At 38.4% G+C, this 25,100-nt stretch overlaps 1 protein-coding gene across 6 annotated transcripts in view; it reads left to right on the plus strand.

Moving 5' to 3' along the window:
- RBMS3 (RNA binding motif single stranded interacting protein 3) overlaps window positions 1–25,100 on the plus strand; it is a 729,877-nt gene that overhangs the window by 205,322 nt on the left and 499,455 nt on the right. For 5 of the 6 annotated variants that reach the window (XM_062603533.1, XM_062603531.1, XM_062603532.1 and 2 more), the window contains exon 4: window positions 15,616–15,789. In XM_062603533.1, the coding sequence (XP_062459517.1) occupies window positions 15,616–15,789 (174 nt within the window). The remainder of the gene's footprint in view (window positions 1–15,615; window positions 15,790–25,100) is intronic. The other variant, XM_062603536.1, reaches the window with a different exon arrangement.

Raw genomic sequence — 25,100 nt, forward strand, 5'->3', positions numbered from 1 at the left:
TCTTCTTTTATAGCCTGCATCATGAAGATTTATATCCTTTTAAAACAAACAGAATCCCCCCTTTCCTATCTAAGTCACCATCTTTTTGTTCTTGCAAAGAAACAAAATTTTTATCTTCAGAACACAATCAATTCTGTTAGATGTTTTAGATGTTTAAGCCTTTCAACTGAAAATCTGTGTATGATACTAGTACTGTAACAGATCCTCTGGGCTTCAGTAGACTTCCTCCTGTGCTCACACCTATGCATATGTGTAAGGATCTTGATGCACTGTGACCTTAGCATCTGGAACAAAATTGACATCCATCACCTGAATGGCATTTCCTAAAGTTATCAAAGTTCTGCAGAATCTTGTCAAACTGTATGATTCTGATGTTAAAGAAACAACTAAACAGAATATCTGCTGCTTCATCTAACAAGTTTGCTATCCTTTGATCAGCTAGATGCAATCCATGATATCAAATGAGTACTTAAAATTTGTCCTACCCTAACAGAATTCTACTGCATTTATAGCAACTATATTCCTCTGTATTTTTCTTAAGTTTACGGATGCAATATTTATTTTTTTAGAGTAAAATGTTCTTCTTCTTAAAAATAAGTTTTAAAAATAAACAGGTTTGCATAAAACAAATAGTTTTGTATTAACTAATAATAGCTCTAGAAAGTTTATTATAAATTAAAATCCTTCTGACTCGAATTGGAATTTTAGGCAATGGCAAGAAAAATCTATTCATGGTCTATCAGTTTGATCTAGCTATAGAAGATAACAGTTCTCACTAGGAAAGGCTGCTTAGGAGTTTATGCATTTTTCTGTATCATGGCCAAAGTAGGAGACAGCTGTAAAACTAGTTGGTAACTTCAGATCTTGGTGTTAGTATCATCTGTTCATTGTCCATTTAATAATTTTTATTTTGTTAACAGGTTGACAATGTCATCAAATAGTTCAACAGTTTATCTCTGACTCTTCCGTTGTGCAGCAGCATCATCTGCAAACAATTTGAGTATAATGACAGTCTACAACAGATATTTCTAAAGTTAGAGGAGTTAGAAGCATAAATATATTTAGTTTTTAGAACCCAAGATAATTTTTTTCTTCCATATTTAAAGTTTAGAGCATAATCTTTTTTCCTGTGCCTTTCTTCATCCATGTTACATAAAATCTTAGCAGCAGTTAGTTAAAAAGAAAAAAAAAAATGTTTTCCTCAGAAATATTTTTTTCTATATTTTAAAATAGAACATCAAAAAAGAATATTGAAAAAGTTGTAGCAAGGTCTGGTTTAAATCTCTGTGAATTAAAGAATAGCTTCACAAATGAGATGGATCAAAGCTCTATTATGATTCAGCTCCTCAAATCTGTTTTCCCCTGTTTTTTTTGCTTCTGTATGTGGTTTAGTTTTCTTATATCATCCTAATTCATAGTTCTGCTATTAGCTTCCTTAAAAAATTGCCAATAAATTTAAATGTCATTAGAAATATGCTCTGTACTCTGCCTGTGTTCTTTATTTCACTTCATTATGCTTATGTGTGTATGTAGATTACTGGGAGCCCCTCTGTGTCTTTTGTTGTGTTTATTCCCAAATATAATAGCTTTCAAACTGAAAGTTATATAACTGAAAGTTGACCCCAAAAGTGATTTGGTGATTAGTGATTGATTTGGTCAGTTGGGACATCGCTGTTCAATACGACTGGACAAAAGATGTCATACCATGTGCAAAAGAAGCACTAAAATCTCTATTACAGAGACAAGGAAAGAGTTATGGGAAGTTTGTCACATAAGAAGCCTGATGCAGATCTAACTGTGATTTTTGATCTTCCAAACAATAGTGTTCCTCTTTAGTTAAAAGACCATCCTTTTTTTCCAAGTATAATAGGTGAGCATCTTTCCCTTTACATCTACCCATCAGCTTTCTATCTTAGTGTCTAACAGTTCACTAGATGCTAAAAGTTGCACTTAGTAATGAAGATACGTGTAAGTTATTAGAGTTTTTAAAATATTTTTTAAACTGAACAAATAATGTATCTCTAAAACCAGCTTTTTGCAATCTTCAAAGATGTTCCCACCAGTCACACAGTATCACAGTATGCTAGAGATTGGAAGGGGCCTCGAAAGATCATCTAGTCCAATCCCCCTGCCAGAGCAGGAACACCTAGATAATGTTACACAGGAATGTGTCCAGGCGGGTTTTGAATGTCTCCAGGGAAGGAGGCTCCACAACCTCCCTGGGCAGCCTGTTCCAGTGTTCCGTCACCCTCACTGAGAAGAAGTTTCTTCTCAAGTTTAAGTGGAACCTCTTGTGTTCCAGTTTGTACCCATTACCTCTTGTCCTATCATTGTTTGCCACTGAGTAGAGCCTGGCTCCATCCTCGTGACACTCCCCCTTTACATATTTATCGACACTTACAAGGTCACCCCTCAGTCTCCTCTTCTCCAAACTATAGAGACCCAGCTCCCTCAGTCTTTCCTCATAAGGGAGATGCTCCACTCCCTTAATCATCTTCGTTGCCCTGCGCTGGACTCTCTCCAGCAGCTCCCTGTCCTTCTTGAACTGAGGGGCCCAGAACTGGACACAATATTCCAGATGGGGTCTCACCAGGGCAGAGTAGAGGGGAAGGAGGACCTCTCTCGACCTACTAACCACCCGCCTTCTAATACACCCCAGGATGCCATTGGCCTTCTTGGCCACAAGGGCACAGTGTTGGCTCATGGTCATCCTGTCGTCCACTAGGCCCCCCAGGTCCCTCTCCCCTACACTGCTCTCTAACAGGTCGTTTCCCAACCTATACTGGAACCTGGTGTTGTTCCTGCCCAGATGCAGGACTCTACACTTTCCCTTGTTGTATTTCATCAAGTTATTCCCTGCCCAACTCTCCAGCCTGTCCAGGTCTCTCTGGATGGCAGCACAGCCTTCTGGCATGTCAGCCACTCCTCACAGCTTAGTGTCATCAGCAATCTTGCTGATAGTACACTCAATTCCTTCATCTAAATCCTTGATGAATATATTAAATAATACTGGTCCCAGTACTGACCCTTGAGGCACTCCACTAGTTACAGGCCTCCAACTAGACTCAGCCCCATAGACTACAACTCTCTGGCTTCTCTCCTTCAGCCAGTTCGCAGTCCACCTCACTACCTGATCATCCAGTCCACACTTTCTCAAGTCATTCTGAACTGTTTCGATATTTAATAGACCAACTCATGCTATAACCTTCTGTACAAATCCTGGTAATATTACTGTTTTTTCCTGTTTCTGATGTAAGGTTATGACACCCACATGTGTCAGGAAATAGTGTATGATTGAATATGCTGTATGGCAAGTTTTCCTGAAATGTGTATTCTAAGCACAGAACTGCAGATACTATCTACTGACATGGAAATATGAATTTCAAAATATATGTTTTAAAGGAATTTCTATGATAACTGTATTAGTTTAATTTTCTGCTAATCCTTCTGCATTTTTAGACCAGTGTCCTTTTAGAGTGGTAGGAATTTCTAATGCTCCTCAGGCTTTGAAAATGCAGTCATCAGCTCTAGAAAGGATTTGACTTGAGGAGCAGAGGTTTAAAGCAACTGGGAACAATGGGATAGAAGTCTCTGTCTGAATTTACTCCATGTCTAGTGTCTTGAGAAGCAGTAGGCTCAGAAACACAAAACAGAAAACACAGATGAGACAGGGTAGCATCTGTTCATCCTCAGAGCCTCCTGCTGTGTTTTCTGGTCATCTTCTTGCTTGTCCTCAGTCTCTGTTCCTCATCTCTCACCTGGGTCTTGCAGCCTAGACATGAGTGGTGTACTTATATTTTAAAATCTAGATTTTAACTTCTTAACACACATTTGGGGATAGGAAAGGGGCCCTGGATACAGCAGGAAGAAGCACAAAAGCAGAGTGTTCCCTCATTTTTACCTTCATTTTGCCTGTCAAGATTATGATGTTGAAGTTCAATAAGAAGGATCTGAATCTTCTTCATACCATTGGGCACTGGGGCAGAAAAATCCCTCAGGCTAAGATGAACTGAGTTATTCCCCTAGCTGTCAGTATTTCCTAAGTGAAGAAGTGCAGCTCCACATGTCAGGCTTCAAGGAGCCTCAGCTGGATTTCCTCTCTCAGGGGTCCATGAATTCTCTTATTTGAGCACCCTTCAGCAAGATTCAAAAGGTCTCTGCTTTCCACTTTCAGCCCCTCAATGTGTAATATACTGGGGTTGTTTTTTTCTCAGTAATGTAATTCCATGAAAGCTGAAGCTATTTTTCAGTAACCTTACCAAAATGTAAGTCATTGGAGTTTTGTTGTTGTTTTGGTTTGTTTTCCAATTCATGGAGCATAACATGCCGATCTGAAACACGTGTCATGGCCAAATTACAAGTCAACCCATAAAGCTCTTGATTGTTTGCTGATAAGAATAAAAGTAGTGGTTTATATTTATGTATTTCCTTGAAGGAAAGGTACTGTGAGGGAAAGATTGCTGTTTTGCATTCACTTTGATACTTGAAAGTAAAAGTGTTTTTATATATTTAGAAATATTTGACTGACATTATCTAGAGTGAAGTTGTTTTTACGATCTGGCCACATGATAGAGCTTTAATGTGCAGTAGACAATTATGAAGGAGAGAACTGTGTTTAACTCCAGTAGTTTCTCCAAAGCTTTATCAGGGATCTCTTTGTTTATACATGGTTTACCTTAATGTCACGAGTAGTTCCATTGTTTTAAACTCTGTGCTGACCAAGGCCAGAGAAGTTTTGCATGGTCAAACCTTCCACATGTGTTATCTCATGCTGCTTTATTCCTTGATTTGATATATATGTAGAATTACAGAGTGGTTGGGGCTGGAAGGCACGTTAAAGATCATCTCATTCCAACCACCCTGCCATGGGCAGGGGCAGCTTACACTCTACCAGGCTGCTCAAAGACCCATCCAACCTGGCCTTGAACACTGCTAGGCATGGGGCATCCACAACTTCTCTGGACAACCTATTCTAGTGTCGTACCAACCTCATAGTAAAGAATTTCTTCCTATTGTCTAACCTAAATCTACCCTCTGTCAGTTTAAAGCCATTCCCCCTTGTCCTGTCACTACATGCCTTTGTAAAAAGTCCCACTACAGATTTCTTGTAGGCTCTTTTTAGGTATTGGAAGATTGTTATAAAGTCTACCCTGAGCCTTCTCTAGATGGAACAAGCCCAATTCTCTTGGCCTGTCTTCACAGGAGAGGTGCTCCAGCCCTCTGATCATCTTTGTGGTCCTCCTCTGGATTTCCTTCAACAGGTCCACATCCTTCTTGTATTGGGGGCCCTAGAGCTGAACACAGTACTGCAGGTGGGATCTCACAGGAGTGGAATAGAGGGACCTCGGCCTGCTGGCCACACTCCTTTTGAGGCAGCCCAGCATACAGTTGGCTTTCTGATCTGTAAGCAAATGCTGCTGGCTGATGTTGCACTTTTTGTCAACCAACACCCCCAAGTATTTCTCCTCAGGGCTCAATCCATTCTCTCCCAGCCTGTGTTTGTGCTTGCAATTGCCCTGACCCAGATGCAGCCCCTTGTGCTTTGCCTTGTTGAACTTCATAAGGTTTGCCTTGCACAAGTCCAAGTAGTTGACATCAGTTGCTTACCCTTATTTGCTAACACTTTGGCCCCATCATAGAAGGCCATGAAATGTGTCAGGCATGATTTGTCCTTAGTGAAGCCATGTTGGCTGTCACAAATCACCCCGTTATTGCCCATGTGCCTTAGCATAGTTCCCAGGAGGATCTGCTTCATGGTCTTGCTGGGTACCATGGTGAGACTGACTGACCTATAGTTCCTTGGGTCTTTCTTTTTCCCTTTTTAAAAAGGGGGTTATATTTCCCCTTGTCTAGTCAGCAGAAACTTTACTGAACTGCCACAGTTTCACAACTTCATCCACCAGTTCCCTCAGGACCCTCAGTACATCTCATCAGGTCCCATGGACTTGTGTACCTTCAGGTTCCTTAGGTGTTCTCAAATATTCACTTAAGTTTTTCACTGACTTAACAGTATTTTTCTATGTTGATGCCCATGTGTCCTTCCTTGTAGTTTAATCTACAGGACTGTTAATGATCTGCAGAATTATTTGGATTTTAATACTTTTTCATTGCTCCCTCTCCCCTGAGTAATAAAAGCAAATCAAAACAAAATCCCATAAACTCTTGAGCCTTAACACACTATTTTGTATGTATTTCTGTTGTCTTTTACATGGGGAATTTGAATGTTGCTTTTCACTGAGATTTACTTATTTTTCAATAAAATCTGTAACCTAGTGTTGATGTATCCTGGAAAACCAGTCTTTGCTATGCTGAATTCAAATGGCTTATAGTCAGCTTCCCACTTGTAATTTGCTCATGCCTTTTAATAAATCAACGATATCTCTCTCTCTTCTCCAACCTAAGTGCCCAAAGCTTAAGGGAAGTAAAAGCAGCTTTTCTAGGCAACTTTGTAGTTCTGTGTGCATGTTCTTCTGCTGTGCATTTTATACCCAACAGATATCTGGGGCAGTTGAAATTGATTTTGAATATCCTGAGAACTGGTCTTGGATATTTCTTCGTATTTTTTTCTTCTCTCTGTGGTTCTCTATGCTTTCTCTTTTATTTTTCATACATCCTACTGAAGCCATGGAATGGTTACACAATTACATTTCTAATGGATTACTTGGGTACTGGAAAAGCCAGAGGATATTAGCCTTTTCACATTCAACTCTGTCATATACAATATATGTGGTTCTATGAATATTTAATTTGAGTGAAAGGCCTGTCTGAGTATGATTTCACTGAGTAAGAAATCACTTTTCTTTTCTGAATTTCCTGGATATCCGTTTTCCTTCCTTGCTTTTTAAAATGTTCATTGAACATTTTCAGCCAAACTGAAACCTTTGACAAATCCTGACTCCAGTAACAAAATTCATATTGAATTTTTCTTCTCACTTTAAAAGAGAATTTTATCTGTTTGATTTATTTGACATTTTCTTCCTTCTCCTGCGTGGTTGGATCTTTAGGGGATGTGTTGTCTGTAATATCCCTCAAGTGATCAGACTTGTTGGCACTTAAGAGGTAATGAGAGTTCAGAAAAAAAGTAAGCAATAATTTTTCCTATATTAATTAATTCCATAAGAATTGGTGTTGAGCTTCGGATTGTTATGCTGGAAATTAAAACTGCAAGGTCAGAAAATGCAAGCTGTTGTATTGTCAAGGGAGCAGGAGCCTGTTCCCCAGTCAGCAGTAAAACAATTTATGGGAAGAGTATTTGTTTCTCCAGAAGAAAATAAAAACAGTTTGCAGGGTTTTGTAGCTAATGACAGGATGGATAAATCATGCACCTGCAGAATTCCTGGTGTACAATAGATATAACATTGCGGGAAAGAAATCATGGATTTGATAAATGTCCTAATCCCATAGTGAGGTTTACAAAAGCATGCAGGCCCATCCACAGGAGTTAGCTGTAGAGTGTTATATTGGGTAGCTTTGCAGGATTTATAGAATTCTTCCCAGTGGCCAAACACATTTCATAACCACATTGCATTCAGTAAAGTAAGCATTTTGTGGATGTCAAGGCTTGTAATATGCATGTTGGGCTGCAATCAACAGTTTGCCTACTGTAGCTGTGGGAAGGAATCTGACTTTTTCTCGTTTGATGGAATTGTAGGAATGATGTTCTGCCATTGGACATTTTTTAGTTGTTCATAAACATCTCCTCTGGTATGTGAGTCTGGATTGCACTCACTGGTTAATGTTGCAGGCTTGCTTAGATTGTCAGCCAGCTTTTACTCTTGGGATTGTCTAGAAGAAGTTGTATATTGCAGATCTAGTGTGAGGAAAATAATATGTATCCAAGACAGTGGTTGATCTATTGTGCAGGGATTAATTCAATATACATGTAGTAAACAGATATATCAGAGAATAACATTAAGATACTGCAGAACGTAAGTGAAACATACCTTTGGGTATCGTAAAAGGGAAAGGAATTCAGGTGTTAATCAAATAATTACTTTTCTCCCCAAACTATCAAAAAGAATGAGTTTCACCAAAGATGTTGGCTGTCTGTAAAAAGTCGCCAATTTAGCAGGCAGGTAAATGCTAAAATCAGTCATTAACCAGTAAAGGTCTTAAACTTGTGTTTCAGTCAGCAGTACATAGGTACTGTATAAGTAAAAGTGGTTTGTTGACTTACACCAAAACTAGTACAAGAGCACTCTGAACCTGGGAGCGTGATCCTAGGAAATGCATTTATCACAGTAATTATTATTATTATTTTAATTTTGCATCATCCCCTTGTGTTTTCTATTTTACCAAGGGAATGCTGCAAGACCCAAATACTGCCAGGTAGTTTGTAGAAAAGACTTCAAGGGTGCCAACTGTCATATATGAGAGAGGAATTTTTAGACCTGGTGAAATTATTGCTCTGGAGATCTGTCAAGATCAGAAACTTAGTATGATGTGTTTTATATGTAATCAACAACTTATGGTAAGATTAGTGTCCACCACTTTCTAATCTGGCATGAAGTATAGAATCATATCATAGAAGGGTTTGAGTTGGAAGGGACCTTGAGTTGGAAGGGACCTTAAAGCTCATCCACTTCCAATGCTTTGCTATGGGCAGGGACACCTCCCACTAGACCAGGTTGCACAAAGCCCCATCCAACCTGGCCTTGAATACCGATCTGGAAGGGGGCAGCCACAGCTTCTCTGGGCAACCTATTCCAGTGTCTCACAGCCCTCATAGTAAAGATTTTTTTCCTAATATGTAATCTAAATTTACCCTCTATCAGTTTAAAGCCATTCCCCCTTGTCCTGTTACTACATGCCCTTGTAAAAAGTCCCTCCACAAATTTCTTGTAGGCCCCTTTCAGGTATTAGAAAACTGTTTTAAGTTTTCCCCTGAGCCTTCTCCAGGCTGAACAACCCCAGTGCTCTCAGCCTGTCCTTATAGGAAGCCTCTTGTTCAAGTTCTTTGCTTCTCTGAGTTGTGTGCTCAGCAGCTCATGGTGGAAGAACTGTGTTTTCTCCAGTCACTTTGTATGGATGAGCAGTGTGTGCATTCATAGGAGTGGATTGAATGATTATTTTATATGGGTGGCTTATTTAGAAATCAGAACTATGCAGGTCATCTTGTAGTGGGGTCTTAACCAGTGCTATCTTGCCAGATTTTACTGGGAAAACTCAGATCATGCTCACCTTGGGTTAGCGTAATGCTTCACTACTTTAAATTGTAATCTTGGTGTTGTAAAAAAATGGAGTAAATTTAGCAGATTAGAGTGAGTTTTATTTTCAGAAAATAATTATTTAATGACCTACCATTACAAGTTCATAGTCAATGCTCTTCTGAGGTTGGTATAGCTTAAATTTTTCACAATAGATTGAATAAATGATATTCTGAACAGAAGAAACTTTGACGTGCCCTTTTTTCAAAGTGAAGGAGATGAAGGTGGAGGGAGAAGGAGAGAACTTGGGAGTCAAAATATTCACTGTGTTCAAACCTAGATTAAAGGTTTAAACTAGACCAATATGAATCCCATTTAACAGCAAATATTTTAATCCCACTTTCATTTTTTTTTCAGATAACCTAACAAAGATAAACAAAATAATATCCTTTGGAAAATCTCCTTTCACTTTTACTTCTGTGGAAGGAAGATATACAAATGAGCCCTCCAGGAGCATGTGTGTCCCAGTTACCTAAGGCTGGGTACAACATGGGTAAAAAAAAACAATACAAGTTTCTCTTATGCATGCAATTTTACTTTTCTTATTCTAGAGAAATCAGTTTGAAGCATAGGAGCATTTCTTATGACTTTTATGTGGTCTTTGCACTGAGTTGCATGCTGAGATATTGGTGGTGGTAATGCTTTTTGGGAGGTTTGTGTTTGCATAAATTGACTGACATACAGCGATCTCTTGCCTAGACAACCATCAGTTAACAGCAACTTTTGATTACACCCAGGTCTTCCACACCTGTTACCAAGAGACTTGGAAGCTTTAGGCTGAATTGTCACTGGCCTGTCTCTTGTTAGTAGTTCTTTGCCCCATGGCACTGATGTGAATGATAAGATGGCAGAAAAACAGGCTCTTCATGGCCTCTCCCTCAAACCATGAAGGCCTTCATTTTTTCAGCTCCCCTGCTCATTCTCTGTAAATACAAGAGCAATATTTCTTGCTTTGCCCAGGAAAAAAAGGCTCTTACGATTCAAGTAACAGTTAAAAGTACAGCATGAATTACAGTGTTGAGTCAATGGAAATGACAGCAATTCTAACCAGAAAAGTGTGAAAACCATATATATTTTGTTTTCAAGTCATAACTCTGGGGAAGAATAACAATGAGTGGCAGACACGTTTTCTAGAATACATTCCTCAAGTTATTTAGCTAATTTGGGGCCGATTCTAAAAAGTCTCTCAGTTTATGAATAGCATTCCTGTTGGGCACCAGTTCTGGTGTAACTCAGCTCTGCTGGTAGCATCCTGCAGGCCTGGGTCCCCTTCAGTCTGCTGGTGAGGAGCCTGCTGAACAAGCTAGCCTATGGAGAGCGTTCCTTTCCACCTACTGGGAGAGGGCAGATGGGCTGCACAACCTGGGTTTTGGCATGATGTGGGCAAGCACTCAGCACTCTTGAGACTACTGGATGAGCTATAGCCTTACATGTATGCTGAGATGAAATACAGCCTCATTTCTCTGCGGTTTCAGTGGAATGCTGTTTCTCTCAGTTGATCCTGTTTTTCCAGGTACAGTGTATTGAGTTTCAATCCCATGTCTGGAAAAACAGTGTTTCTCTTAAATTTGGTCATGTCTCTGAAGTTTTTTCATAAAGGTTATGAGACAACTGATAAACTTGAAACCTGCAGTGGCCAAATATTAAGAGCTCAGCTCTTACTGGAACAGATGGAATCTGGTTCTAGACTCTAAAAGATTTGCAAGCCTTAGTGAAAGATTATGTTGGGAAAAATATCAGCATAAAATTCCTCTTTCCTGCTAGTAAAATAAAATATAAATCTACAATATATTCCATGTTTAGTTTTCATAACAATCCAAAAGGAAAAAAACACCCTTACTCCTCAATTTCACAATTATCATAATCTTTAAGGAGTCTCAGGTGGATTTTGTGATGAACTAAAATCAGACTTGGTTTGCCAGTTTATTTTCTCTGAGCAAGAAAACAAATGCATCATTTTAGTTCATGGGATAATGTTCCAGGGCAGCTATTTTAATTTCTGACTTTTCCAGGTTATAGGAAAACTTTGATTTCTATGGGAACAGTAGTATTTTGTAAAGCATCCAAACTTTTAAGAGCATAAGACTGTGCTTTGCATCATGATCTAATTCAAATACAGGCATATAGAGTTCCTGAAAACATTATGTCCATAATATCAGTTTCTCTAAATGGCCTTTCCCAACTTCTCTAATCATTTTGTCATCAAAATAAGGGATGGCAGATCCCTTGAATGGATAAGGGGAAGAAGGTGGGCAGCCTTTTGAACAGAATTCCTTTCACAACACAACCCAGAAAATGCAGTTGAAGACAGAACCATTATGTAATCAAAATCCAAGAGACTGGAAGCAGCTCAAATTGTGTGGGCTAAGAAAATGACATCGTAGCTCTAGGAAGTTGCTTTTAAAAGCTGAGGTAGTAGGAGGCTGAATTCAGATGTTATTTACACCTCTTTAATCCCACTTGTCGTCTTTTATTATTATTTTTTTAAAGCCAGCATTCGTAGAGTGGTAATATAGAGCAGCATATTTGGAGTCTCTCTCTTCTATTGGCGTGCCAAAGCCAATAATAATCACAGCACTTTGGAATACTTGGCAGAAGGGTGTCTGATAGATGTAGTCAGTCTTGCAGTTGATATGATGCAGCATTTCAGAATTACCGCATTTTTCCTGTTAGTTTACTGCATGATGGCTCTGTATGGCAAGAGTGGAGGGTATGGGTGTGATGACAGGAAGACTAAGGCTACAGCACAACTATTTATATTTATTAATGTCCTAGTCAGAGTGTGGCTTATTCACATACAAATAGGAAGGAGTGGCTGTTAGCTCTTACATCCACTATAAACTGCTTTAAAAGTTGGAAACGTTGCAACCGTCAGAAATCTAACATTTGCACAGTGCTTTGAAGACAGAAAGTGCTCCATAATGTTCTGTTTTTGTCACTATTGGACTTCACACATTGGCTACTAAAAGAACTGTCCTGGGTTCAGCACTAACAGTCATGAACTAAGAGCAGTTAAGCTCAAGAAACAGTAATAATACTAATAGTACTTTGCATTTCACTCATGCTTATGTCCAGAAACATTCAAAACTTTTACAAACGTGAGGAAAAGTTAGCCTAGAATTTTTAAAGTAAGATTATCCATACTTACAAGCAAATTACAATACTTACAAACAAATTAAGGCATAGGGGGAAAAAGGGTTGTATTTTAAAATATGCTTAGACATTTAAATTTTACTGATACCAATTTCAGATTGAATCAGACCTTTAGGGTATAAAGGTACTGGAATGACTTATTCAAGGAAAAGAAATTTTTCTCCTAGCTTTTGTAATATTTGTTGTTTCTGGCAAAACACAGCGAAAAAGGGCAACAGTTCATTTTTATGTAATCTGAGAATTTTCTGCAGAAGTTATCTGAGAAAAGCTGATCAGGTTGTTTGAGGAGTGGCAGCCATGGTCTACCATTGACAGCCTGAGAGACATAAAGAAGACAAGGTTATGGGGAGAAATGATACCTTTTATTGGAGGAATCGAGAGGTTTAGGGGGAAATAGATGCACTTTCAAATCCTAAATAAAAGCTTGTTTGCCACAAGATCTGCCACTTTGTAGTGGTTACCTTTGCTGGCTGGCAGACACCCACCTGGTCGATTTTTCACCCCTCCTTGTCAACAAAATGGGAACAGAAAATAAGGGGGAAAAGCTCAAGATAAAGAGAGAGGGATCACTTAGCAATTACTGTCACAGGCAAAAAAAAGATGCAAGTTGCAGGAAATGAATTTATTGCCAGTTAATAATGGAGGAGCAAACATTGGGCACATCTGCATAGTGCTAACAGCACGTTCCTCCTTGCTGTAGTGGAGTTTACTGCCACAATGAAAAATAATCAGTTCACAATTATCACAGCTGACAATTCATCTTCACATCCCATCAGCCACAGATATTTTCCACTAGTCTATACAATGCAGACCCATCAGAAATAATAGGAAGGAGTGAAGCTATTGTTAGGATACAGCAGCTCAATATTCACAGAATATTTGGCTGGGGATGAGCTCCTCCAGAGGAGTCAATAAGCAGCCATGCTGATGTTTATAAAGGGGAGAAATTTACATGGAGAAGTAGATTATGGCTAAACCCCTACTTGGTCTGTCCAAAACAAAATCTAGCCTTCATCTCTCATGTAGAAGCAAGTCTACCAGGGCCCAGAAAGAGAGATTTGCCTTTGAAGAGTGATCTGAAAGATAAGTAATACGTCAAAGGAAAGGAAATGCAGTTTCTGGTCCTTGGGGAAAGAGGGTAAAAGGGGAAGAGGAAAAAAGGAAGAAAAAAAGAAAGAAAAAAAAAAACCTGAAACATTAAAACCGTTATTTTATTTTATTTTTTTCTCTATCTGTAGCCATAGTCTCTTTCCTTTGATTTGTCATGATTTAAATTCATACAAAAAAAGAGATTTGTTTCAAATAAGCTCCTTTAACTATAGGGGCAGATTTTTTTTCCCCCTAAAGCCTTTTGTAAGAACAAAGTAACCACTTGTCACACACAGTGACTAATGAGAGTTCAGTGTGGGTTTTAGTGTTCATTCATATGCTTTGTGTTCAGCTGGTCATAAGTTAAATCTTTAGAAATTGCACCACAGGAATCCTTCTCTTAGGGGTGGGGGTGGGAGGCGAATCTGTTGAGATATTGAGAACTGGTGAGGGGAAACTGCTCTTTTCAGGCTTCCTAATCAGTGGCGCAGGAAATAAACACATGCAGGAAGTTGTTTGGCCTTTTCTTGAACTTAAGTTTATACAGCAGTCGATAACCGAGGAAAACTTTGTGTACTTCTGAAAATTAAATGAAATAGAGAAGTCATATTCAGCATGGCCTGTAGTTTATAAAACCAGCTAAATACAACATTAAAAATTTGAAAGATTATACAGGCTATGTATTTTTATAGCTAGAATGTGTCCTTGAAATCTTTTTGTATGTCTTCTCTCTGTCCCATCTTCCTTCCATTTCACTAATCCTCTCCCAGTGAAACTGAGCTGAAGCACTGAAATGAAAGTCATGTTTACGAAGCTGTTTTCTCTGCTTCTGCATCAGGCTGTGCTATTCCATCCTTTCCTTGACCTTCTCATTTATCTTGTAAGTACTTCGGGGTAAGGATGGTCTTGGATTGTGTGAAACACCTTGTTCAGTGGTGGCCCATATTGATATTTGGTTAATGGTACATACATCATGTATAAAAGTTGTCTTTGAAAGAACGGTAAAAATAAATGAAGTGTCATTCCTGAGTGTAGCTTTTGAAATTGATAGCATCAATTTACTAACAGGGACATTTGTAAGCATTTCTAAGAAATATTATTTGTGTTCATATATCTCAAGCCTTCACTGTGTTACTAAGGTCACCGTCAATTTAATGCTTTAAAAGAGCAATTTCAGGTTTATAATAATTACAATTACTTGGTGTAAATTTGCATAGAATATTGAGATATCGCCTTTGCCAACAAAAACAAAGTGAACAAAACCCACATGCAGAACACAGTATGAAGGAAAAAGTACATTTGTGTATCTTTGAAGGCCAACCTAAATATCTGCTAAAAATGCATTCACCTCTGATGCATCTTCTACTCTTTTAGAAAAAATATTTGTCTTTTTTCCTGCCCTAATAAATTACCCCTATCAGTGCAAGCACTTATTAGGAATATGTCTTATATAAGAAGGACTTGAAGCAGAAGAATGCAGTTGAAATAAAGTAAAATGAGAGTAAGCCAGAAAGAATGAAAGTGAATTACACATCTGTAGTCTGGGTTACTTTCAGGTGAAGTTACTGAATTTTTTAAGAGTTTTATTTTTCCTTCTGCATTTTAAGTAATTAAAAAAAAAGCATGATGTTTCATAGTCTCTTTAGGATTTTACATATGTGAAATGCAGGGGCATCTTTGTGATGGCTTGACCTTCCGTAGCCACTAGATGGGATTTCAAGACTTCAAGAAATACATTGAAACATTGGCCCCAAACTGCCATTTACTGTAAAATGGACATATCTGATCAGGAGCTCAATAAATGTCAATATTCAGTTCATTATAATAAATAAATAAATATGGAAGTTTCAACTACTAATCTTGCAAGATTGTACCCTCTGCAGGTTTTCAGAACATCTCTTTATCTCTGTCACCCTTTGCCTATTTGATTTACATCCCAGCCTGAAGTCTCTCATCTGTCTTTCTTCTGCGCAGTACAGTGATACCGGTTTCACTGATATGTTTGGAGGAATCAATTTTTTGCTTTTCCCTGTTTCTTATAGGAAATACTCAGGTTTGTTCCAGGCCATGTGGCAGTATATATATGGACAATGATGATATGTAGCTGCATTGTTTATATTTTACCCTAAAAGCTATTTTTACGTTGCATTTCTTTCTTTTTTGATAGTCCAGCTCCACAGTGAGAACGTACCAAAACAGTAAATCGAGAGTGACCATGAGCCCTGGCTTTAGCTCCCAGTGGAATAGCAGCCAACCTGCTTGGAATACATACACCTTTCCAAGAGCAAGCTTGCACTACCAGTCTCATGCTAGCTACACCTACTGTGCTGGACATCCTGCTGTAAGTAATTATAACCTTTTCTGAAGTTACCTGAATGAGCTGTATGATTCCCTGGGAGGTGGAGGTGCTCAGGGGCTGACAATTCAGCACACTTTGCCAGCACTTTCTGTGCCCCATGGCAGTCAGGACAGCTCATGTGTACTAACCCTAACTCTAGAAAACGTTGGAATGAGTCAAAGACATAAGAAAATGTGAAAGTTTCATGGCACAGTAGAAAACCACATATTTTTGTATATTTAGCAATCCTTCTCCTCACATGAAATTATCATTGTGTGCCTAGATTTCAGTGTCAGGAATGTAGGCTGGAAAGCGGTATTAGTGATGGCTTCTTTTCTGTTTCTGGTGAGTCTGTTGGATGAATGAATTATTCTTTCTATTTCAGAGATTTTAAATTGTATGAATGAGTTAGTGAAGGAGGGCATCTCTTATCATTAGATTTGTTAATGTTCACTACTTTATCATTAATATAATCAGTAGTGAAGATGAAATCTTGTTGCTAAGAAAAGATTATTGGTCTTATGTAATTTGCATGAACTGTTGGCCAAAAAGAATGGGAGGGGGGCTCACTGTTTTTGTGTTTTAATTTGGCAGCCATGAGAGGGTCACAACTGAAGGCTGATAGTGGTTTTTGTCATATTGGTGTAGCAGACTGCTTATAGCAGAGCCCTTTCATTCTTTTAGTTTCTGATTTTGAAAGACTGAGCGAATTAACTGGGGAAGATCTCACTCTACACTTTGTTAATATTTAGATTTGAACTTAGCTTCGGATATTGTTAGAATGTCTTAAAGGATGTACTATTTTAACATTGTGTCATGTGTATGTAATGAAGTTTTGCCATCCTATAGTGATTTACAGTAGGAAAACAGGGGAAAGTGCAGCTTTTACTACAGAGGGGAAATTGTGCTTTGCAATCTTATTGCAAAATCTTTGTGATTTGATTTAGATCTGCTGTCTTACCTGCCAACAGACTTTGGGCCAGTAGTTTGGGTTAGGAATTGTCTCAAGCATTAACATGGTAATTGAAATAAAGGAAGGGAATAAATCTGTAAAATCTTATCTCTTTTCTGAGGTGGTGGTGAGATTTCAGAAGGAATTAAACATCTCTGTGGATTCTGCTGTTTGCTCAATTCCATTACAGTGTCATTGAAAATGATAAAAGCTGTTGTGAAGGAAAAAAAGAGTATTTGGCATCTGAAGTGCACAGATATTTTCCTTGTTTAGAATGGTGGCTCAAAGAGTCCCTATACAGCTTAATTTAACTTATACTGTGGGTGTTCAAGTCATTAACTGCTCCTTAACTTTGATAATTTAGAATAAACACTACTCTCTCTGTGAGTCAAGCTTTGACTCTACTAAGCAAAACAGCACACAAGAAGAATGCCAGACTTCCTGTAAGATGGTTTAAAAATGGGGACATCTTTCTGCCCATATGAATTAAAATGTCAGACAAGGCACGGGAGTCTTTTTTAGGCTAATTCCACAGTTCCCCTTTCCTTTGTTAAGACTAAAGTTGATGCTACCTCAACTAGAATTCTTTATCTGTACAATATTTGTTTTCATTGAGCACCTTAGCATGTAGTCATTGGAAATGACACCAGTCTGGAAGCTGATTTAGCTGAATGCTGGAAAGTAGAGATTTAAGAATAGCTGGAGCTGCATTAACCTTTGTGCAGATTGTTTGATTAGTCCTGTCCTCAATGTCCTTATGTTCAACTGATTAGGAAACTTGGTAGATTTTTTAGCTCCTGCTTGTCTGAGAAGTTCTGCTGCAGAGCTACTCAGCAGATGGCTGGTCTGATTTCATGTGCTGGTGGTAAGAAGCTGTAACAGGTTAGCTACCCTTGCAGTGCCTACCACTGTGTTTACATACTTCTTCCATACCTTCCCTACTTCTGCATGCTCTGATGATGAGGCCATCAGCATTTGCAGTCCAGCAAACTCAACTCATCCCTCCTCAGCATCAGATGAAGGTCAAGTTTCCAAGAGAAAACAGTGTCTTAATATTTGCTTGAATATCTGTTGCAGTGTCTATAATAAAGTTAGATTTAGTCAGGTTCTTGTTTGTAATTTAGGTTTGTTTAATCTGGGCTCAAACCAACACTTCTGTGGCAAATGACAACAATAAAAGCTAGGTACAGAGGAGCTCCTTTGTTCATGAATCTTCCCAGTGTAACATGCTCAACCGGATATGTACTATACTTCAGAGGGTTTTATTTGCCCTCATCTGACACAGATTCACCAGAACAAGCTGTAGGTTTTATTGCTGTATGAAGCTGTTCTGCAAAACCACCCACATGGAATATGTCTAAAGATCATTGTAGTTTCTTGATGCTTTGGAGGCTAACAAACTTACTAGTGCTTAGCAAGTTCAAGGCAAACAGATATCAGGGAGTTGGGTCTAGCCTTGGAGTACTTAAAGATATTAGTCCTTGGAGACAGAGCCAAGAGAAAAGCTTTGGATTTCTCTACTGTGTGGAGAAAAGCTGAAGGAGACAAAAAAGATTAATGTTAATTGGGCCAAACGTAACTCAAAGAAAAAAATTCCTCTGGTTCATCTTTTTTTTTAATGAAAGAAAAAAATATCATATGAAGTGCAGTGCTAACAGACCCTTGTGACTCTGGCTGTGAAATACGTCTAAGGCAAAGGGGGGGGGGGGGGGCTGTTATTTTACTTTATCTGAGAGGGCACTGCATCTCTCTTTCACAGCGCCACAATCATTGATTAAAAGCAGTCTTTCCACACTAGGAAAGAAAAGAACAGGGAATTTGTTTAAACAAAGTAATTTTTCAGCTCTTGGAGTTATCTAAAGGGAAAAAAAGACTGCATATCTTCCCAGTCAACACTGCAGTGTAGTTTTTGAACAAATAAGAAGGTGCTAACTTCTCCTAGCTATACGGGGAGGCAGGATACCCTGTAGGATCTGTATATATTGACATGAGTGATAATGTGGTAGGTAGCCTTTACAAAGTATATGACAACTTGGTTTTGGTATTAGGGGCTAGAAATTTCCCTGGCATTCACATGCAGGGGCTTGCAGCCAGAAAAGTATAGCATGTAGTGCTCAGAATAGGAGGAAACACCTAGCCATCTAACATGCTTTTCTCTTGAACTTTCTTCACACGTGGAAGATAAAAAGCAATGTAAAAAAATAGTCAAAATAGTTCTGATTATACCCACTGGGCAAGATATAAACAGTCCTTTGAGCACTTTCACATCTGTGCAGGTTTCCTACCCATGCTCAAAATGCTCATACCCAGTCTCAAACACTCACTTAACTTCCCTTCCTCCACATTTTGCTGCAAGGATGATAGAATTTCAGCAGATCTTAGAAAATCTCATCCAGTGATTTAACTCTAACAAATGACTACTTAGATTGTGCTGTAATTTTAAAGAAGTACACATGTGAAGTGGGCAAACAAAACACGGATCTCATCTGCTTTTGACTATTTCAGTTGAAATTGTAAGGGACTTGTAAGTCAGCCCTTACTTATGAGGGAATTTGGCAATGTGATCCTCTTTGATGAAGCACATAGTATTGTTTCAGACTGAGTTACCCTGCAGGATTTGAAATCTTTGTTGTAGGCCCATGGGATGATGAATTTAGTTGCATGTATTAATCTTTTCATGCGCATACATCTCTGTAGCATGTGGGATGTCTTTGCATTCCTTATGTAGATATGCAACTCAGCATATGTAAGACTTTCCACTAGTATCTATTCTGCACTCTAATAGGATTTGGTCATGCTCCACTAGATCAGTGACAGCCTTCAAAGCATGATTGGTTAAATCTGTAAAGTTATTATTTGGATCTCTACAGGTAATGTTTACAAGCTGTTACGTCTGAGATGTCATGTGTGGATCAGACAACCCATTTGCTTAGCAGTACTTCTGTCCCCATTCCAACAGTCCCAGACTTTTTTCTGCTAACTTCTGTAAATGCTTGATTGCTTCTGAAATTACACAGTGAGAATGTGCAAAGCAGAATTCAAAAGACACAGAGCTCTATGAGACACTACTGGCCTTCTTTCACTCCCTTCTCTGAGCCCTACTGGGATCTGAAATCTTTTATCTTAAGAATCCTAAGACCCAGTAGAAGGAGCTATAGCTGACAATCCTTGGACAGAAAAGCAGAAAAGGAGCAAGGCTGTTACTGTGGGCAACACTAATGGAAGGTCTTACTGTCAGCATGACTATGCAGAGTCCACTGGAAAAATTTCCAGGGGCAGGTAGGTAACCCTCATTGCTGATGACAGAACTGCAGGATTGCAATATTGTGCAGCTGTAAGGCTTTATGTAAGCTGACTGGTTTGATCATTACCACACAAATTGGGTTAACATCTGTACTGAGCTCTCGATGACTGACTTTTTTCACAACTTATTTTGTATACATTTATAAAATTAGACAACTTGTCACTTTCATGTGATTAGATACGGTGTTTAAGGGCCACCTGGGAATGTGAGATGCATTAATAATTTATATGTTTACATATATATCATGGCTAAATTATTAGCTTGTATATATATATTTATAAATGCAGATAAAGTTTTTTGCTAAACTCCTTGCAGAATAACACGGGAAGGTTCTTAGTACAAGGCTGGTCTTGGGTTTCAATCTCTAGTCTTCTGACGTGATCCTGTCATCTGAATTGTAAACCTAGTTAGGAACACATTCTGGTAAGTGCAATATCCTACTCAAAGTCAGTTCCGTAGCACAGAAATAAGGCTGACAGGAGCAATATACTGATACATGCCAAATTCTTAAGATAGACCATAAATTATGTGACCATACACTATAATGCAAAGATAATGTTTAATGAAGCAACTTTCCATAAATCCAGAGAGTGTTCAATATGCATAGTGTGGGTGTCCTATTCAAAATAGACCTTTATTTCTCTAGAAATAAAAGCAGAACAGATCAGCACTCTGGTTTATTATTTGTTTTTACACCAAGATCTTTCCAGTTAGTCATTCCGTTCCACCTCTTTTTCGAGAATGAGGCACTGCTAAGAGTTAAATGCTTACACTGCATAATACTGTCTTCTATCATCACTAATTTCCAAGATATCTATTTAAACAGAAACTGTCACTTTCTGATCTGGCTTGAGCCTCCTGCCTGATTCATTTTGTAATGTCACAAACAGTGGATTGTAGATTCATGGAATAGAGCTGGTCTGATTAGAGATGAAGAAACTTCCTTCTACACATGCATGTCCTTATAATCAGCAATGATGAGAAAGGAAATAAGTAGTACAATAAGCATGAACTGGAAATGTCTCTCAAAGAACCTCTCAATTTCACTTGAATTTCTGAAATCACTTTTCTCTGTCTTTAACATTAACCCTTTCTTACCTTCAAGGGCCTTTCATTTGAGATTGATCCCTACCATTCTGCAACCAGTATTTCTTTGGTGCTACTAGCCATTGCCATTGTAATAGCCACAGGTTAAAAAAAAATAAATTGGAAATGGATTAAAAGAATTGTACACTATCGAAGGACCACTGAGCAAAATGTCTGCTACATGACATTTTGGCCAGGGTCTTACAGTATATAAGATGTAAGGGATTTACTTGGATCCTTTAGAGATGGTCATCACTTTACAGAGCATTGTCATAGCCCCAGCTTCAGAAGCCCATTAGTTAATCTTGGGAAAGCTCAAGTGTGGGCTGGAAAGAGGTGGGAAAGAGGGTTCCTAACCAGGAGAAGATAAAAAAGGTTTATCACCAGAAGCTATTTTTTGTAATTGCTGATATGTTCTTTATGGAATCCTGCAAGAAAAAGTGACAGAGCAAAGGAAAGAGGCAGTCATTAAAGTGAGAATTAAAAGGATGACATCTCCGTTGCTGGGTGTCAGTTATGGTATAAGACAAAAGCTGTGCTGGGTAGGAGGACAGTAAATTAAGAGTTGTGGAGAAAGGAATATTTTTAATTGGCAAGATGTTGCAGCTATCAGGCGCAATGAGTAACTTAGTGATCAAGTGCAAATCCATATGCTAACTGCTGACATAAATTATTTATTCTGTTTATCTGTTACCTCCATCTACAGGAACAGAGCCTCAAAACCATGAACTTATTAGGCTGCAAACCTAAAACACATTTTCACTGTGGCTTAGCTTCTTTGGAGATGAGAGGGTGGAAATTTCAAACCTCCAAACAAATATGTCTCTTAATTAACTTTTCTCACCATCTGTGCTTACTTATAGCTGAGGCAAGTGGTACCAGTGACTTGTGAGAGTGCTTTCAATGCTGCCTCTTTAGGCCAGCTTTTTCAAAGCAGCAATCACATGCAGTTAATTCCTATCAGATCAGCTTATCAGCTCAGTTCATTGTAGTGCTTTCATGATCATTCATGTGTGACAGCCCATTAAAACTTGGCCAGGCCTTAAAAAAAACAACACAAAAATCACCAAATCCATGAATATGTTTTACATTCAGCCTTTGAGGTATCCAGCATATTTGTTTTGTGTGTTCAGCTTTGAAAATGAACTTCTGTAAAGAGCTGTAGGGATAGTCACCAGGACTTTAGCCAATGTAGTTTACTGTATTTTACCTCACAGTGTAGTTTTAAGTTTTATTTATATATATATATATGTGATGCTGCGATAATTGTGTGCTTGGCTTCTGCAAAGGTACAGTGCTGCGGATGCAGACTGCCAAACCTAGGAGGGCTACTATGGAGAGTATGACAGGCCACTGCCTATGGGTGGTTCAGATTGACCCATCAAGGTCCTCCTTTCTGGAGGAATTTTGGTGGATGGCAATTACAGGTTGTGGTTGATTGCCCTGGTCAGAAATGGCAGGGCCTGTCAGAGTGGAGAGCACTGATAATGCAGTGTTTCAACTGACTTGCAACAAATGTTTTTCAAAAAGTTTGGGGAAATGGAGAATTTCCACCTAAATTTGAGGTTGGAGGTGTTTGGTTTCAGAATTCTGATTTTTATGTGTGAATGTTGTTTTAATGGTATTTTTTCCTGTGTCCACTCCACATTTACATGACACATATATTATGTCCTGTTATTGTTTGTGAACAGATAAATTAAAGAAATTTGTGAATTGCTATTTGTTGTCATCTTTCATAATTTTGTCTCTAGATTGTATTTTAAGATAAAAACATTGATTTTTCCACAAAAAACATAAGACAAAATATTTTTTTATGAACTACTAATATTAACAAGATTGAAAAAATCCTCTGTATGTAACTCTTGTGCACTTATTTTCAATAAGAAAGATTTCTTTGTGGAAAACATAACTGAAATCTTTGAAATGACCAAAAAATACATATAGATCTATAGCCACAGTGTTGGTGAAATATGTACTGCTGAAAAGATTCTCACTGCCTTCTAGTGCTGAGGAGGTCAACTTTTTTGTTTATAGTCAGATTCTATAGGAATTTTCTTGCCGATCCTACATTTTTATTCTTGCGTACTGAAGGGGCAGATACATGCAGAAAGAAGCTGTCTTTGAATACACTTGAAAAATACAAACATACAAAGTAGATGCTGCCTTTTTTCTTTTTATTTTGAAAGAAAGGTAGAAAATTCACTAAATTTAGACTATAAAAATAGACTTGTAAGAGGCAGTAAATACAGATCTCAGTAAAAGTCTATAATTTACAAGTATATATCTACCTATACATATCTCCACATGTATTTGTGTCTGCATTCATATATGTGTGTGTTTATGTGCTTCTAATGTTTGTTTTGGTTTAATTTAGCAAACATGAGTTCTGTGGTTCTAAGTTAGCTTCACCATCTCATTTTCAGTGAGCCAGACAGGTTGTCTTTAGGATTTGTTAGTAAAGGTGATGAATTCTTCCAGGCTCCAGAGAAAACCCTGATATTAGGGCTCAAGAGTAGATGCTATAAACTGCCAACCTGTCACATGTGTTGGAGATACCTGACACTTTTTGAAAGACTGATTATTTCAAAAGGCCAGCAACTGTGTTGCTTTCATTTTAAATAATTAACACACTCGGAGACTTCCTTCTTGTATTGCATCTCTCAAGGGTGAAGAGGTTTGGACTAGTCTCAACAAATACTGCTTCAAACAATTTTGCTGATGGAGTCTTTTCTCTTTTCTCTTCAGTTTAATTGAGGGTATTGATATAATATAAACCCACCCAACGTAGTGAATTCATAGGGGATGAAAATTTTCCTTTTGCCCTTAGATCTACCTCCTTGCCTTGACACTTTGTTTACACCAGTCTTGCAAATGGGATGATATTCAACAGCACTGTCAACAGCGACTTCTGTTTATGAAGGGAGATGGAAGAAATGCATGTCTATGGTAAATACTGATTTGTCAAAATCGAAATATCCTTTTGATGAAATTTCAGGGGTTTTACCCTTAACAGATTTCAAATGTTGCTGTACTAGAAGCCCAAATGCCAACCAAAGATAATTTGTCCCTTGCTGTTTTCTGGCATAGATTCCACAAACGATTTAGGTGTTTTGTTGAGAGCACATGATCTAAAAAGATGAAAATACTAGAGTTCCTTCCACGGCCATGCTTAGTCTGCTAAACCATCCAATTTTGATCTGTGTCACCTTTGTTGAAATGTTTGCTGGTTTTTTATTAGCTGTGTTTCCTTTCAAAGAATAATGTGATCTGTGTGTCTGTCTTGGGCCAGTTTTCCAGTCATTCCTCTACTTTTGGCAAGTTTCAAGATGAAGGTTACTGTGGGAGGACTTACTCTGTGTTGGGGAGACTGGAAGCATTGTGTGGAAGGCGTTTCCCTAGGACACATGAAGTAACGAGCTGGACGTTTTGAGGGAGAAAACAGAAATCTACTGAAACCAGGCTTTATTTTTTTTCTGCTACTCAGGGAACAGTTCATCACAGTGCTCTGTTGACTTTTTATCTGACTGGATAAGGACTCTATTGACCTCAGAATTGTACCAGCGTACTACAGAAGATGGTCCTTGTTCCAAAGCATGTAACTATGTGGGACAGAAAGTAGGAGGGGAAGCAGGAGCACTGAGAGAAGGGATCCTAACTAAGGTCATGTAGCTTTTGAAAGAAAAGAACCGCATTAGGCTTTGGTTTTAATTCTAAGTCAGTGCCTTATCTGTCAAACCAGGCCAATTTTCTGGTATTTTTCCAAGTATATAACTAGGTAGTGTTTAATTCTGCTCTAAAACCTGTAACTATAAGGTGACGGAGGTGTTTCCTGAAGGCCAAAACTTGTAGCTGAAAGCAGGTATGGTTACTTACATTCTTTGCTTTTAACCAGTGTCTCTTTTCTGTGTAGTATCAGGTTCTTATTAAAGATCTTAAAGACAAACATTTGTGCTTTGGGAAAAAGAGACATGC

Source organism: Pezoporus occidentalis, unplaced genomic scaffold (genome assembly GCF_034315485.1).
Source record: "Pezoporus occidentalis ecotype Australia unplaced genomic scaffold, CSIRO_AGI_Poc_V1 ctg80, whole genome shotgun sequence".
Taxonomy (NCBI): domain Eukaryota; kingdom Metazoa; phylum Chordata; class Aves; order Psittaciformes; family Psittacidae; genus Pezoporus; species Pezoporus occidentalis.